This window comes from Manacus vitellinus, unplaced genomic scaffold, assembly GCF_001715985.3.
Source record: "Manacus vitellinus isolate BGI_N305 unplaced genomic scaffold, ASM171598v3 scaffold_3_pilon, whole genome shotgun sequence".
NCBI classification, from domain to species: Eukaryota; Metazoa; Chordata; class Aves; order Passeriformes; family Pipridae; genus Manacus; species Manacus vitellinus.
This window is the reverse complement of record NW_021940535.1, coordinates 33,064,692-33,081,381: the sequence shown is the minus strand read 5'-3', so window position 1 is coordinate 33,081,381 and position 16,690 is coordinate 33,064,692. Positions and strand designations below refer to the sequence as shown.

General features: G+C 37.1%; 1 protein-coding gene across 3 annotated transcripts in view; it reads left to right on the top strand.

Annotated features, from left to right (window-relative positions):
- The window catches only part of CDK14 (cyclin dependent kinase 14), a 305,938-nt gene that overhangs the window by 178,669 nt on the left and 110,579 nt on the right, over window positions 1-16,690 (top strand). For all 3 annotated transcript variants that reach the window (XM_029961885.1, XM_008933769.3, XM_018075820.2), the window contains exon 9: window positions 5,487-5,580. In XM_029961885.1, the coding sequence (XP_029817745.1) occupies window positions 5,487-5,580 (94 nt within the window). The remainder of the gene's footprint in view (window positions 1-5,486; window positions 5,581-16,690) is intronic.

Genomic DNA, 16,690 nt, shown 5'->3' with positions numbered 1-16,690 from the left:
ATATGTTTCGTGTGTGTAAGGAAATTATCTTATAAAGGTATCTGGATGCAAAAAGAAAACCAGAAAGAACGCATTCAACAGGACAGTATCTCAAGTTGCTCAAGTTTGTGGAGTATTTTCTTGAGGTTATTTTGCACTCTGCTTTTACTGAACAAGTGAGTTCAACAGAAAAATTCTTGCAAAAAGTGATCATGTAGATTTCTATCCTTCATGAACATAGTATTTCTTAATGTCGAAACTGAGCATTGCTACAATGCAAAACAAATTTCTGGAACTTTTAATTCTAGGTAGCTCTGTGACACAGGCAAGAACATGAGCACTCTAGTCACTTGTAATTACAATTACTTGAAGTCTGACTGTAAAGAGATACCTTGAGCTATCATGCTTTCAAGTAAATCAGTTTTCATTCATTGCATCTGTTTCCTGCAGAAATTTTAATGGTTTTTGTCATCACAGAAGAGAAATTCTGATTCACTCATTGCTTCTCATGTGAGAACTGCAATCTGTTTGTCGTATTGCTGCTGTATTTTTATCAGACTGTATAGTCCATCACGTTATTTTTCACTTATCAAAGAGAAATGGTCATGAAAGACAAATTCCAACCAAATTCAGCATTTGTGGGTATTCTGGCAGTGTGCCACTCTAGAATTAAATCAGATTTTTGTCAGCTAAGGAGACAAAAGTCCCTTGCTTTTCATTCCTGCCCCCCAAAATTTGTTTTCTTCGTTCTGTTTATAAGCAGGATCATATAGGAACATGATTTTTTTTTTCTGAATAAATCAGACAAAATAAAAGTCTCTGTACGCTTCCAATATGTTATATATTACTAGGATTTTATGGAAGAGGCTGCAGTACTACATCTTGGTGACAATTATATAAAAAAATAAATCAGCTGGTTTTGGAGTGGGAATGTGTGTGGGCTTTGTGTTTTGTTTTGTTTTATTTATTGGTTTTGTTTTTTTAAAATTTTGATATATTCAACAGTACAAACTCTGTGTACTTTGTGAAACTTGAATGAAAACTCGACTGTTCCTTTGAATTTCAGAAATCTCACCAGGGGGATTGCTGAAAGCAGTTACTTGGTTTTCATAAAATGCCTTCCAAATGCTGCACATGGAATGCAGGTTTAATGACCAGATAGAAACAATATGTGAAGATCCAGCACAGGTCTTCACCGTGAAGGCCATGCTGAATGTTATCAGCTGTGCTGAGCCTGCTAGAAGGCAGATATGTTCAGGGCAGAAAGTTCAACAGTTTAAAACATACAAAGTAAGAATATAGCGTTTCTATACTCTCAATTCAAGTATAAACTAAAACTTGGGTTGGAAACAGCTCCTCATTTTGGAGTGTGTCTGTAGTCTCTTTTATGGCTCCATCAAGAAAAATCATAATATTAACTGAAGGAAACAACCCTTATAATCTCTTATATATTATGCCTTACCAGAGCTGTTATGCTTTTTTTTACAGTATTCAATTACATATAGGCTGGAAACTCTTGTAGCAATAGGGATCTTTGTTACACAGAGACAGGAATGTGAACTCTTAAGCCAAACATAGAAAACCAACCCACCAGTAAGTTAGTTAATTTTAAAGGAGTACCCTCTTGAACTATAAAAGCTGTGCAGGGAAAAAAAAAATAAAAGCAGGTTCCTGAGGCATTCAGCTTCATTTTTACAGGCTCATTTACTATGTCAATTCAAATGCAAGAGTAACTCATTTAGCTGTGCTAGTAATTCTTACTCTGTATGTGACAGCCAGAGTCCAAGGAAATTAAGCAGGACAATAGAAGATCGATATTATATGGTATGGCCACATATGGTCTCATCAATACTTCAATGGGTTTAGTTATGCTTTTTGTCATCAGAGAGTAAACCACCCATTTCAACATTAAATGGCTGCCACTTTTACTTTGCAAGGTTATCCTGTGCCATTGCATTGGAAAGATCTATGAACAAATTTGCAGCATTTGGCTTATTTATCCAAACTCAGAAGTCCTATAAAGAGAGTAGGAAAATCTGAACTGAATACATTGAAATATGTTAGGGTAATGTTCTTTTGTCAAAAATTATTTTTCAAGTGCTGCATGAAAATATTTTTGTATGCTGAGCATGCACACATTACACCTAAATAACACGGCCTTGGAGATGGATGCACATCAAAGCCTGTATTTCATATTTCAAGAATTTTTGCGTCATCAAAACTAGAGATGGGACTGGTGTGTGAGATCATCTTATCCACCCTACTCTTTATTGCAAGTCTGTTTCCTGAAGAATATTCTGAAGTATTTTAGCTTGTCTAGTTTTACACAACTGTAACTGTGCTTCAAGTCCATTGGGAGGCTGAGGTATAGCACAATTGTTAATTGCATTTCCCTATCACTCACCCTAAAATTTTTATTTCCTAAACACATTCTGCTATTTCTGGTTATACTACCTTGGATCTACCTACAGTTCTGGGAACCATTAAAATCCTAATCAGTTGTCCCTGTTCTTCCTTTTGCATAATTTTAAGTACAGAGTCACCATGTTCTCCCTGTCCCTTGGGTTTTCTTGTAGCCAAGAATGACATCATTTTCCTAATTTTTCCTCACAAACCAGCTCTTCTGGCATGAAAATAGTTTTTGCTTTGCTCAGAAATATCTCTAACCTGTTTAAAAGTCTGTGAGGTCTACAAAAACAAGACAAAATTTCAAGGCCTTGTAGATGCTTTATCTCTTTTCTCATTTAAAGTGTGTGCCCTTATGGTTTGTGATGCAGGGATCCTACTATAGACTCAGGTTTCTACTTACTGTGAGCCTGAAATTCACGGATACCACTGGGACATCAAAAATGCCATCCAGCCATCTTGAAGCCTTCATGTGCTCTAATGGCTTTCTGGGTATTTTCTGTCCATTTCCTAGTTCAGTGTCCTACTTTTTTTGTATTATTATTATTATATTTTTTTGTTTCTATTCATTTAAGCTTCCCTTTCTGTTGGCTTATTCATCAAAGTGCCAAACACCATAACCTTTGAAACCAAGGATAAGTTTAACTTTCAAGTGGGCTGAAGGGATCAGCAATCTTCCAGCTCAAATCTTGAATGTCTGTGTTTCTCTCCTGAATGATTTTAATAACCTCTGGATTTTTGTATTAGGGTTTATTTAACTGCAGTACCCTTTCATTTCAGCTTGGGACTAAATGATATACTAGGATGCACAAGAGTCCAAAACACATAATAGGATTCTTCTTTCCAAGCAGGAAATTTTTCTTCAGTGTTTTTTGCAGTTCTTACTTGGTTTTTGGCTCATACTTGTATCAGAACCACTAAAAGTGGAAAAATTTATAAATAATGTAAAACAATACAAAATTTGGCAAAATCTTCCTGCTGCCTTTATAGCATTTCTGTTCAAACAGCTAGATGAAGATTCTCTGCAGATTTGTACGTACTCTCAAATGATACAACTGGTTTAATCAAAAGCCTGTTTTCTGGTTGCAAGAATAGAACTCTAATCCTCTTTTCTTTGGTCTAAATTCAATTGTTTTATTGCTCATCTTGAATAAATGGCTTCTGGCTGAAATCTTGAATTTTTCCTTGCCTGAGATGCTGATCATGTTTGTAAGTATTTGACTAAGATATATTGTGCCTATCTGTGCCTAATGAAGCACTAACCAGACTAAATGATGAATGGCAGTTTAATCAATTCAGTTCATTTGGTAACCAGCAGAAGCATATGGAACATAAATTTTAACCTCTCTTTTGTAAAAACCTAATTTATTCTAAAATTTGACCACAACTGTGCTTTTCAAAGTTTTCTTCTACTTATCAATGCCTGAAGAGAAACTTTACTTAATATAGATCTGCCTTGGGGATGTAGAATTAGAAAATAGTGATGTATATTTCATTTTCTTCTTCAAGAAATTTGATTACCAGCTCTCGTTGTCCTAGAATGTAAAATTATTTCATTGGTTGGTACTATTCAAAGCCTTCAGAAATGGATAAAGCATAGGTAATCTGCTGATAATCTTAGTTCAGTGGCATTTGTAAATGCTCAACCCCAGCCTTAATGAAAATATGCAACTTGTTTTCATTAAGTTGTTCTAGAACCACTTCCTCATCAATATATGTACACATATTCCTAAAAGTAAATGCGGCTTTCTGAATCCATCATCATGATGCCTAAGCAATGAAAAGGTATGTAATTAGTACATTCCAAATAATTTACTTCTAAAACCAAAGTTAAGTTAGAGGTTATGGCTGAGACTTTCTGACACAGAAACACAACTTTCAATTTTAGGGGGGTGGTACCATAGTTAGTTTCACAAATTCTTAGTTCATTTTGATACATGGTTTAGGGGTCTGAACCTGTTATTGTTTTGAATGAAGAGGGATTTTGGGTGGTTGCTTACACAGATATGGTACAGTATATGTAGGTATTTGCACATGGAAGTTGTGGAAAAAATATATGCAGAAAAACGTAATTGAACAAGCTAAAGTATATAATAAAATTCTCCATCATGTTGGTAGCTAAGAGGGATGTTTTCTCTTAAGATTATTTTTGCTGAGGGAACAAGAAACTCTTGAGCTGTTTTCATCCAGAAAAGGTGCAAATGTTTATAATTTGTTTTCCTTTTGAGATGCAGGAAGTTCACAGGTTATCTGGAATTTGAGTTAGAGTCACAGAAGCTCTCCTCCACTTTAGAGAATCTATTCTTTTGTGCTCTAGTTAGTGTGTCTCAGATATTTTTTCCCTCTGATTTCTCAGTACTTCTACCACTGACTTAACTCAGTGGGATGAGGGAAACTTGTGTGAAGTACTTTTTGTGACAAACCAAGTACAGGACCTGTAAGGAGATGACTGTCATGACGGGGAGAGGAGGGAGTCCGTGTCTTCTCAGCCCATTGCAGCACCTCTCAGCCAGAGGTTGTGGGGAATGGGGTCAGCAGCCTCCCAGAGCTATGGGCTTTGAACTACTTTTGTTTATGCTGTCAGAGGGGAGAAGAAAGTCCAAGCAAGCCCATCCCTGAAGTTATCAGCATTTGGGCTTAACTTAGTTCCGTGATTGAGCAGCCACATGCCCTTTTCCTTTTTGCTCACCTTTTTCCAGGTTCTCCTCCTATGCCAAGCCCTTCCAGTGTGCTTCCTTGTCATTATCCTGTCCCCATTCAGCTTCTTCCAAGAGCGCACTCTCACACATCTTCAGAAATAATTTGGGAGCATGACTGTGCTGCTGGGAAGCACTAATATGGAGATAACAGCTGTGCCTTTATTGGTCTCAACATCTGTGAATCAGATTCCTGCTACCTCTACACTTGCCTTCAAGCACCTGAGAAGTGTTCATTTGTATTCACTGGTTTTATTAAATGCAGGTTTGTCCTTCAGCCTGCCATCAATTAAAAAAATTGTATATTATTTAAATGCTGGTAAAGGATGCAAAAGTGCTGTTGCTAGCTACTTGGTCTATAAGAAATCTTTCTAACATTGCATACTTCTTTTTTTTCTTCTGTAGGGGAGTGGGTTGTATCTTTGTAGAAATGATTCAAGGGGTCGCTGCTTTTCCGGGAATGAAAGATATTCAGGATCAACTTGAAAGGATATTTCTGGTGAGTTCTTTATTGCTGAAGTAATGTACCTAAGAAATGAAACAAATTATAGATTCATAAATGTTCGCATATTTCTTTGTGTCAGGAATTAAATTATGAATAGATCCAAGGATCAGAAGCCTAGTCCACAAGCTTACTTGACATATTTTGTGTTAAAAGTTCAGTTTCTAATTTTTTTCAATCAATATTTTTTTTAAAAAAATAAAGGTTTTTATTCAATTGTGGAAGAAGTTTTCTAAATGTAAGGTAGTGGAAATCCAGCTGGTTTGTCATCCTCACTTTGCAAGTTATTGGAAACAACTCTGGATGGTGGTTTATTAATATTCTACTAATATTGTAGTGTCAATGGAAAGTATTTGTTGTGAGACAGATATATGAAGGAAAAATAAGGTAGGAGACAAAATGAGAAACGGAAAGGGAAATCTGAAATTACACTGTAAAAGTTCAGCAGGAGTCCTTGCCTACTCCTTCTACAGTAGTAAATGGCTCTGGCTGGGCCATTAATAAGGTATGTGGGTTGCTCATAGGCACTGATAATACATCCACATTAGGAGTGAAAGAAGAGCTAATTTGTCTCAAGCGTAGTCATCACTTACACATTTTTCTTCCCAGGGTTGTGGATTTTGGGTTTTGTTTGTTTGCTTGGGGTTTTATTTTCATTTGCTCTTTCTTCCATTGTGCTCGGGGTTTGGCAATTCCCTTACAAAAGGCTCAGGAATAACTTTTCTTGACTCCCTGTCAAGGTCTGTATTTACTCCAGTGCCTCCTGGGAGCATTGCTGTTGTGGAGTGAGTTTATTCAGGGAAGCCACTTCTCACCCAGATGAGCCAGAGTGGCTCCTGGTGCTGTGGGGTGGCCATCAGGGAAAATATTGCAAAAGCAGCATCTTCCCTCAACATGGTAATCTCTGGATTGCTTCTAACCACAAATTTAGAAAAGAATCATACCGTTGCTTTCAAAGGTGATTTTATAAGTAGTGATTTATTTTAAGTGCAGAGGATTTATTTGGTATTCATTTTTGGCCCACGGGGAGATAAAGAAAGTCTTTCATAACCTGTTTAAAAAATTTACATTTTCATTTTACTCAAAGTTGCTTGTACTATATCTCTTTTGTTGGGACATCAGGGAATTTAGCAACTGCTTTTATGAATGACTCATAAAAAGTACTTCTCTAAAACAAGACCTTATTTGATTGTGATATAAAAATAACCAATTTTCTGTAAAATCTTCTGTTATTCTGCCCTCTTGGCTAATACCCTGAAAATTCTGTGCTATGGAAAAATGGCTGTGCTACAACATAGACCGGGAGCAGCACTTCCGAGAAGTTCCTGTGACGTGTCTCATTGCTTTGTTTGTTTGCCAGCTGGTGTATTTTAAGCTTAGCAACTTCTGAGCCAGTTTCCATCTTTTGCTTTCTTAACTTATTATGCTTCTCATTTATTCATCTGAAATTTTCTCCTTATTTATAGAATGTGAAATTTTGTAACTAATAAATTCCTCTTTGGGACTTCATCTCATTTGTTGCGGTAAAATCTCAGTGACTGTTTTTGCTGTGGAAATTAAGGGCACTTCTAACAGCAGAAATCCCTTCCTTCAAGAGGGCCTTTTTTTGCACTGTATTATATGAGATTGCATGATACAGTGCAGTAAAGTGATAGTAATAGATATATCATATAAACCTATTTTTGTAAGCCTTTTGTAAACCTTTTGTATATTTCCATTTTCTTCTCTCTCCTCACAATTATTTGTGTGTTAAAATGCCAAGATAAATATAATCTAGGATGCGTTTTGAAGCCTGCCATTTTTTAAAATTCTGTTTTAAAACTGCAGCTGCAAATACTGAGAACAGCGCTGAAATAACAAGGGATAATTTATTGATAATGTTTCTTTAATTTGATCTGTTGCAAACCTTCAAATAAATAGATAAAATTTTGGACTGGATAGTTTTATGGTCCATTGCAAATCAGAGTTAATTTTTAAATCCCAATTAATTAGGCTTTCTAATGGAAGTGTCTAGTTACTCTTAGCTAAATAGTTTCAGTGAGTGCCTTCCTAATGTACTCTAAGCATCATTAAGAATTTAAGTTATCTATTAAAAGTTATAAAACAAAGGATTATTCTTGTTTGGTTTTGTATTTGAACAGAAGGATTAAATTCATTAATTCCCCAATGAATCATGTATAGTGTGGTAGTTAATAGCACTGAAGTACAAAATTAATCAGGTTGTTTTACCAGATAACTAATACAATTAACTCCCACACAGTGAGTACTTACACAGCTGGGAAAGAAACAGATCAACCAGTAAAAGACTTTTCCACAAACTCTTCCCATAGTTCATGTTTTCAACATTCTCCAGTGTTGGTTTTCTTGAAACAGAGGGTTGTCTTCTAAAAATGGCGTAAGGTACAGTGCACCTTCACACTAATCCAGTAATCCTTTTCTTCTTCTGAAATACATAACTTGCAACAAAAGGTATATTAATCTGTGTCATATCTGTTGCTAATTGTTATTAGTCACAGCTACATGTCCATAGTATGTAAAAGGTCAGGTTGCAGCTGGAGGCTTTTAGGGAAGTGGTTGTGCTGTAGTAGGAAAGTCACAAAATGCTAAGAAATAGTAGCAAGGAAAAGTAAATAAAACTTAACGTGAATAACAGTTTAAAAATCTGTTTGATTTCCTACTGTATAGTGCCCATTATTATGTAAATGAAATTAAAATACATTGTGTGTATGCTGTTTTAGCGATTATGAAGTCAGAGAGTGTCTCTAAATGTTTTTGTGTATCTCTGCCCCTGGCCTTCTTCACATATCTACATAGCAAAAGTAGATGCAACCCAACATACCACATATGTTTCTTCCTCATTCTGATTGATGTTTATTTATGTTTCATAATGGCTTAATTAAGTGATTGTATATAATACATTAAGAACAGAGGTTGATCTTTCAGTTTTGTTTAAGGACTTTTCTCTTTAAACTTGTCTCTCCTGACTTCTATTGTTTCAATTTGTGGGTTTTTAAATGATAATATACACTGATTATTTCTGTTACAGCAGCTGTTTATAGAAAGCATTCTCAGGTTCCATTACAGCCATAGGTCTCAATAAAATAGCAAGGGTTTATATACAAAATCTCTTCTCAGAATTGGAGCAGCACTTAGACATGTTAATGAATAAGCAGGTTGCAAGTTTTTATTGTCATACTTGGGATCTGATAATATGAATTCTTTTCTCCGCCTATACTTAAAAGTGTTGATAACCTCTTTTAAGAAAACTATACTTATCAAATAAAATGGGAATCACACATATAAGTAGGTTGCTTTCTCAAAGAAGTTTAGTGGTGAATTAAATGCCTTAATGCAGAGATGTTTTGATTTATCAGTGTACTTTTACATCTTTACTCCTGCTTTTTTCCTACATATTGAAACTCAGGTTACTTTCTGGATAGAAATGCATCATAGAAAATGAGAGAGTAAAGTGTAAAATCATAAAATTAAATCATAAAATCATAAAGGTTGGAAAAGACCTCCAAGATCAATGAGTCCATCCTTTGACTGAACACCACCTTGTCACCTAAACAATAGCATTAAATGCCATGTCCAGTTGTTTCCTGAACACTTCCAGGGATGGTGATTCCACAACCTCCCTGAGTTTCAAAGCCTGACAACCCTTTCAGTGAAGAAATTCTTCCTGATGTCCAACCTGAACATCCCCTGGCACAGCTTGAGGCCATTTCCTCTTGTTCTGTGGCTAGTTGTTGTAATTACAGCCTGTAAGACCTAACAAGTCTTTTGCCTCTAAGTATCATACTAATAATGTATCATCATCATTTCCAGCAAACTCTTTGCTTTACCATTCTCTGAGACAAGCAGCTTGAGGTTTTGTTGCAAGGTGCTAAGTCTGATGGACTGATAATGTGATGCAGTAGTCTCAGCATTTCTGTTTAGTCTTGTAATATGTGCACAAGACAAGAATGAAGCTTCAATGATCAAGTACATGTTGAGCAGTTAAACCATGAGAACAGGAAAAATATGTGAGGCAATCTGTTGAATCAAATTAATACTACAGAAAATTGGGAAATAGCAATTCTGATATGGAATAGCTAAGATCTTTATCAGTAGTTTATTTCTGTTGATCATTTGTTAGCATACTCTATATGCAACCTTTGAGGTTTTCTGATCAAGGAGAACCTGCCATTGTAAATATAAAATTTAATTATGTCTAGAAGTAAAAGCTGCACCAAATGCCTTCAAGTTAGCCCTGTACTGGGGAGAATTGACAGCTCCTTGGATCTGGTGGTGATCAGCATGAATTAGTTGAGTGTTAAAGCTGATTACACTGAGCAGCCTGCAGTATGCCTGTGCATGCCTTATGCTGAACCACACTGGACGTAGCAACTTGGTTACAGCTCTCATTCTTATATAAGGATGTATTTTTATACTTGCTGTTCTTAAAGATTCAAACCAGATCAGAGTTGAATTTCTTATGTTAGCTCAATTTTTCTTCTGCAGAGATTTTTTTTTTAAGTGGGAGATATTTCTGTCTTTTCCATTTTATGTGAGATTTCTGAGAGCCGCTATAGATCAAAGTGAATTTTCCTCCCAGGCTCTGACGCCTTCCCGATAAGGGAATAATCTGTGCATTGGCTGAACTTTAGTCTTGGTGCCAACTACACTGCAAATTAGATTTCACTGCAAGAATAATGCACAAAGAGTTCTGATACTTTGTAGACCTCTGCACAGGCAGGCCAATGGCATTTAGATGCTGTTTTATCTGTAAATGGGCATTCACTCTGCAAACATCATTCCGGGAAGCATGCGCACCGCAGGAGCATCACGCTGCAGGTAACATGTCACAGCAGGAGTGGAAATTTGCAGCCAGAAGCTTCTGTCTTTCCTGAGGTGCCTATCAAACAAGCTGAGGACTCCTTTCTGGTATTGGATGCTATTGCTCTGTTGGGTATCATAACACACAGTATTAAAAAGTAATTAAAAGAGAACAATATCCATTTGTTGAGCCCAGCAGCCTGATATGCCAAAGGGGGACACCAGAAATGTGAGCTTTCTACACGGAACTGTTCAGCAAAGACTCACAAGGGTTTGCTATTTCAGATAGCTATGAAAAATGACGTTTTCCTTTTCACTGGCAATGTAAGTGTTATTTTTGTTATTGAAGATTTAGAAGGCTAGCAATATTATTTTTTCACCTATGTATACACATCCAGGTATATATGATAAGCCCAAAGTGTCTTGTTTATTGCAATGCAGGCTAGTAGTGTTTCCTCCATGACTCTGATGTTAACAGGCATTTGTGAAGCTGCAGAGCTTTCTCCCTGTTATTCTGTATCTGGAGGTTTGCTTAGTGTCACTGATGTCCTGAAATAATATTGTTTAAGAGCGTTTAAGCTTGTGACAGACCCAAAGAAAACGTGCTTTCTGGTACATTGTATTAATTGCATCTTTTGGGAAGCTAGCAATGTTAAATCCAAGGGAGGAGTACATTAAACCATTGAGTTTTAAAGTTTTTCTGTGTAATCAAGTACTTAATCAAATTTACTGTTCTTTTATTTCTGTTTCATTATTTAAAAAAAGTTTTTCTGTCACTCAGTAAATACTTTCGCTCTGAAAAACAACTCATTTATCTCTGATGGAACAGATGTATTTGTGAGGCTGGACCCGAGATGAAATTTATTTTGTGTAGGCATGGCATCTATGGTGCCATATATGGTGAAGATGATGAATCTGGTTGGAGAAAGAGTCTTCATCTTTGTTATATGGATAGTACTTGCTTAGAGGGAGAACTTTCTGTTTTCTTCTCATCTCTCTCCATTTTCTTCCCACCAATGACTTCATGAGGAAAATGAAGGGGTTTGTTTGAAACTAATTAAATGGAAACCTGACTGCTGAGTTCTATCTTCTATAACTCAGCATGTAGGGAGAATAAGAGAAGTGCAATCCTGCTAATAAATCTACCTCTCCTTTGCTTTATAATAACAATATGCTAAATATTTCACTTCTCTTCAGCATCACTGAAATTAATTTAATAAATAACAGGCTTCTCTACCTGTGGGTCTTCTCTTTGAAGTTGTTAGCACTTGTTCAGTATTTTACTGTAGTTGCCTGCAGGTTTTGCACTGATACTGCTTTTATAAGGTTCCTTTCTGGGCTTTATGTCTTATGCCAAACTTCAAATGAAGGTAATTCTAAACTAGGAAAGTATGAGTAAAATTAACCTTTAAAATTAACTTTAAAAAACAAACTAAATCTTCTATATGTTCATGCTTTGTAAAGGATTTTGGTAATTTTTTAAGAGTTCTTTTTAAGGAGTTTTAGCTCAATTTTTGCTCTCCTACTGCACTATATTGTTTTCTGTATCACTGCATGGGTAGTCTTTTCCCCATATAACACGGATCAAGGTATGTGAGCTGATTTGTGTTTACTTTTCATAAAGAACTCCCATTTTCACCATGTCTGAGTAGAGATAGTCTGTGCTGTTCTTTGCCTGATATCATTAAACCCATATGGTACTGGGCAAACAAACTAGGCCTAGGATTTAAAAATAGCAATCTTGTAAAAATGTAGGACATTTTCTAGAGGAATATTGCCTATGTGTGTCAGGAAAGAAGGCATATGTATCCCACACTCTGTTAACATTTCTTTTGGAAAAGGGGACACATAACCTCCCATTCATCCATGTTTAAAGTCATAAAAATACTGACCAGTGTCTTATGGACACTTGCCAAGGGATCTACCAGCTGGTAGCAGGAGGGAAGAGGAAGAGAGGAAGTAATTAATGAATATGTAACCCCATCTTTGTCTTTCAAGGGCTGGCTGGGTTTTAGGCCAGCCAGTCACACAACCTGATGCACATGGGTGTCATCTGCTTGCAAGATGCTCCTGTCCAGCCTGCTAATTCTAAGCAAAACCCTGAGCGTGGCTGGGCTGGCATCGAAGAGCTTGGCTTATTGTCAGCTTGGTAGTGCAAAACATGAGGAGTAATTGGCTATCAGGAAAAGAAAACAAATTTAGACGTGGTTCAATGGAAAACAATGGCTTTGTGGTTTACTTTGGAATTGGAATGTTTCTTTACTATCTGTCATTAGAAAAGAGCTATAATTGTAAGGAAGCTGTAGTGAGTTGACCCTGGCTGGATGCCAGGTACCCACTAAAGCCACTCTTTCCCTCCCCTCTGCAACTGGACAGAGGAGAGAAAAAAAACGTGAGGGATTCATGAGTTAAGAGCCTGGAGAGGTCACTTACTGATAGCTATCACAGGCAAAACAGACTCATAGTGGGGATACTAATTAAATTTATTATGGACAGGATTAGAGCAAAAGAGTGAGAAGTAAAATAATCTTAAAAACACCTTCCCCCCACTCTTCCTTCCTTCCAAACTCTACCTCCGTCCCCACAGTGGTACAGGGGGTGGGGAATGGGGGTTATGGTCTGTTGTTTCTGCTGCTGCTGCTGCTCAGAGAAAGGAGTCCTTCCCCTGCTTCCCATGAGGTCCCTCCCACCAGAGACCTCTCTGACGTCAGTCCATCCCTCACGCAACAGTTCCTCATAAACTGCTGTCCCGTGAGTCACTTCTCCATGGGGTGCAGTCCTTCACGAGTGAGCTGCTCCTGTGTGGGTCCCCCACAGGGGCCACAAATACTACCTGGGAAAAAACCTGCTCCAGCGTGGGCTTCCCTCTCCATGGGCTGCAGGTCCCGGGCAGAAGCCTGCTCCATCTTGGGCCTCTCCAAGGGATCACAGGCTCCTTCATGCATCCACCTGCTCCAGCATGGCCTTCACCACGGGCTGCAGGGGCCTCAGCTCCAGCATGTGGAGATCCTCCTCTTTCTCCTTCTACACTGACTTTGGTGTCTGCATTGTTGTTCACATGTTCTCACTCTGCTCTTCCCTGGAGGGAATTTTCACTGCACAATAACTTTCTGTTCTTAAATATGTTATCACAGAGACATTACTATCACTCCTGATTGGCTTGACCTTGGCCAGCAGCAGGAAGCCCACCCTGGAGCCAGCTGACATTGGAGGGGAAGCTTCTAGCAGCTTCTAACAGAAGCCGTCCCTGTAGCCTCCCCACCCCACTACCAAAACCCAGCCACAGAAACTCACTACAGAAGCATTGTTTCTTTTCTAGACTCGCCTCTCATCTTTGAGCAGGTAGTTACAGTCAATACCTTGAAAAAAAATATGCTGAGACTCAGCTGGTGTAAATCAGTAATTGATGTAAACCAGTGCAGCTCTGTTTGCTTACACTGATGCACATCTTTGCAGGCACCTTACTTCTTGGCCCCGTACACCATACTTATTTACCATGTAAAATCCCTCTCTGTGCAGGTTGTGTCCACAAGTGTTGTGGAGCTGTAATTGCAAACATATTTGCATGCAGGTGACACTGAACAGAAAAGCAGTTGCAAGCAATTTGTGCATATTACTAAAGCAGCTGAAGCCCATTTTAAACAAAAATGTTGGTCTGTTATCCAAAAACTTATCTTGCAAGACAATATTGTACTGTAAAAAAAACACAGGCATATTCATCAACCTGCTCTGATATGCTGGCTTTATTTACTAGGGAAGATAACAATCAGGCATCAAATAGTCTCATTGCTTTCTCTTTTGTAAAGAAAGGAACAATATTTAATGCACTTGAATCTTCTTTTTTGCCTTTCTTCTTTTACTTGTGTCTGATTTCACATTGCATGCCAAAAGTGGGTTTTCTGAAGAGCATCTTGATGGCCAAAATTTTTGTTTATAATCTGTAGCTCAAGTTGAAACATCCTTAAGGTTGAAAATCTCTAAAAATCAATGTGAAGCAGTTTTAGATGATGATTTTAGAGATGGGGTATGAGAATCTAAGATTGATACGTCTTGCCTGTCTACACACGTTTCTTAAAAGACTTCAAGAATAATAGCTGATTTCTTCTGCCCTCTTAAGAACTGGTAAAAGTAAATAGCTTTTTCTGTTGTCTGGGGGAAACATCTCCTTCAGCCCATGCACATGCCTGAGGTACCATTTGCAGTCGGCCTAATTTGCATAAAGGTAGACTTTAATACCTGTTTCAGTGTTTCAGTAATCAGTACCTTAGACTATGTATTAATTTGACAAGATGCTAAGCACTTGCCATAAGATTGTCTTCAACTATCACTGCCATTTACACAAGCTGCTAATCCTCAGTATCTTTCTATAACTAAATGTAAATTTTGAGATAGGCTTAGTGATTTCAACAGGCTTCAATTTTCAAGGGCAAGCATTAATACACTTTGATTAGAACAGCTGTTTTTCTAGTTCATTAAATGGCTATGGTTAAATAATTTAGGCATTTAATTTTCATATGTTTAAAAATTTGTATAACCTTGTCTAGGTTGCTTTTCATTTTAAGAGAAAATTAGCCAACAGGAAAAAGAAGCTGCATTAGTTTCAAACTGATTTGAAAAGTACTAGACAAAATTAGTATTAGAAAGTAGGAAAAGGAATGCAAAAACGCTATAGAAATGAAATGTATTCTACTTCATAAGAAAATGTCAGAAAAGAAGCCTCATAAGAGTTTGAGAATAGGAGAATTACCTGACTTGAATCCTAATGCAGTAGGCATTCTCAGCTGTTTTAGGGTGAAATAAATGGAGCAGGTTCTGACATATGCAGTATTATGTTTTATTCTTGTGCTTTAGTTCTTCCTTCCTCAGTCTTCTGAGTGCTCCATTTAAAATAACTTGGAGGGCAAAGCAGAACTGGATTCTCTTGCTGTCAGTTATGGGAAGAAAAATGTCCTGTGTTCACTGTTTATCTTTATAATGTGCATGTATATCACTGTGTAGCTGCATTTCTGGCAATTGAGCTCTGTTTTTGAGTACATCAGAGAAAGTTAATAATATGTATTGTAAGACCATAATGAGAATTCTTCACAGAGCTTTTTCAGGGCAGAACATGGTCCAAATGTGGTGCAAACTCTCAAACCCTCCAGTGATGGAGCAGAACAGCATAAGTAAATTCCTAAAAGAAATGCTTGCCCTGATGAGGATAAATCAAAGAAAATTTTTAGCCATCTACTTAAAAACACTGAAATTTTATGGTTGAATTTCTGTATCTTTTGATGGGTGAGAAATCAGTTGAACTTGTGAATTTTCAATTTGATTAAACTTTACTCTGTCATAAAGAGGGACTTATTGTTTTAGAATAGTGCCTGCTTAATTCCTTTTACAGTTATTTAAAAATATTCTGAATTTACTTATCTTTTTCAAAATGGCATTATTTGCATTATAACTCTTTTCATCTTAGAACGTATTGTATTTGTGGGTTTTTTCCCCAGAGTATGCTGAATGTAATTGTTTTACAATAGCTGGAAATTGAGCTTTTTGCATAAGAGAATCAAAAGTTGTATAAATTTTATATCACTGAACTGGCTTTTCAGGAAAATCAGAGGGAAAACAGCCAGGGATTTTATCAATCCTTTAGGTATCCTTCATGTCTCATTTTGGTGTGCATCCATACAACATGTTGCTCTACTTACTTCAAAAGAGGCCTTAATAATTTGAATGTGGGAGATCCTGCACTTTTCGGTATAATCTGCTCTGGCCTGATGAGACGTGGTTAATGACATTGCTATGCTGCTGAACCAGCTTGTTAGAGTGTGCTAGTATTGCTTCTTCCTCCTGGAAAGGGAGGGGTAGGGATGAGGTCCTGCTGATATCATATTGCTTTATCAGCTGCTCAGCTGTTCAAGGCAGGGTAATAACTGTAGCCAGGGAAAAATCCTCTTTTGTTTGTTTAATGGGTCTTTTCATGAAATCTGTGCAATACCCTATTCCATAAAACAATAGTCAGACCAGTGAATGTTGCTGAAAACTAAGGATAGTGAAACATCTGTTTCTTACTAAAGTCATCTCTTCATTTATTTTTGCTAATGTTTTCATGGTTTTGTTTCTTTTGTTGCCTTTTAACTAGCTTAATAATAACATTGTGCTGCTCATCTGCATTCCTCACATAGTCTAAGAGATCAGCTGTGCCTACAGTGTTGAGAGGTTGATTTTTCTTTCTGATAACTGGTGTAGTTGATTGTCCATGTTTCATTGGTGTAACATCTACCTTTCTTTTAATGTGGTCAGATCT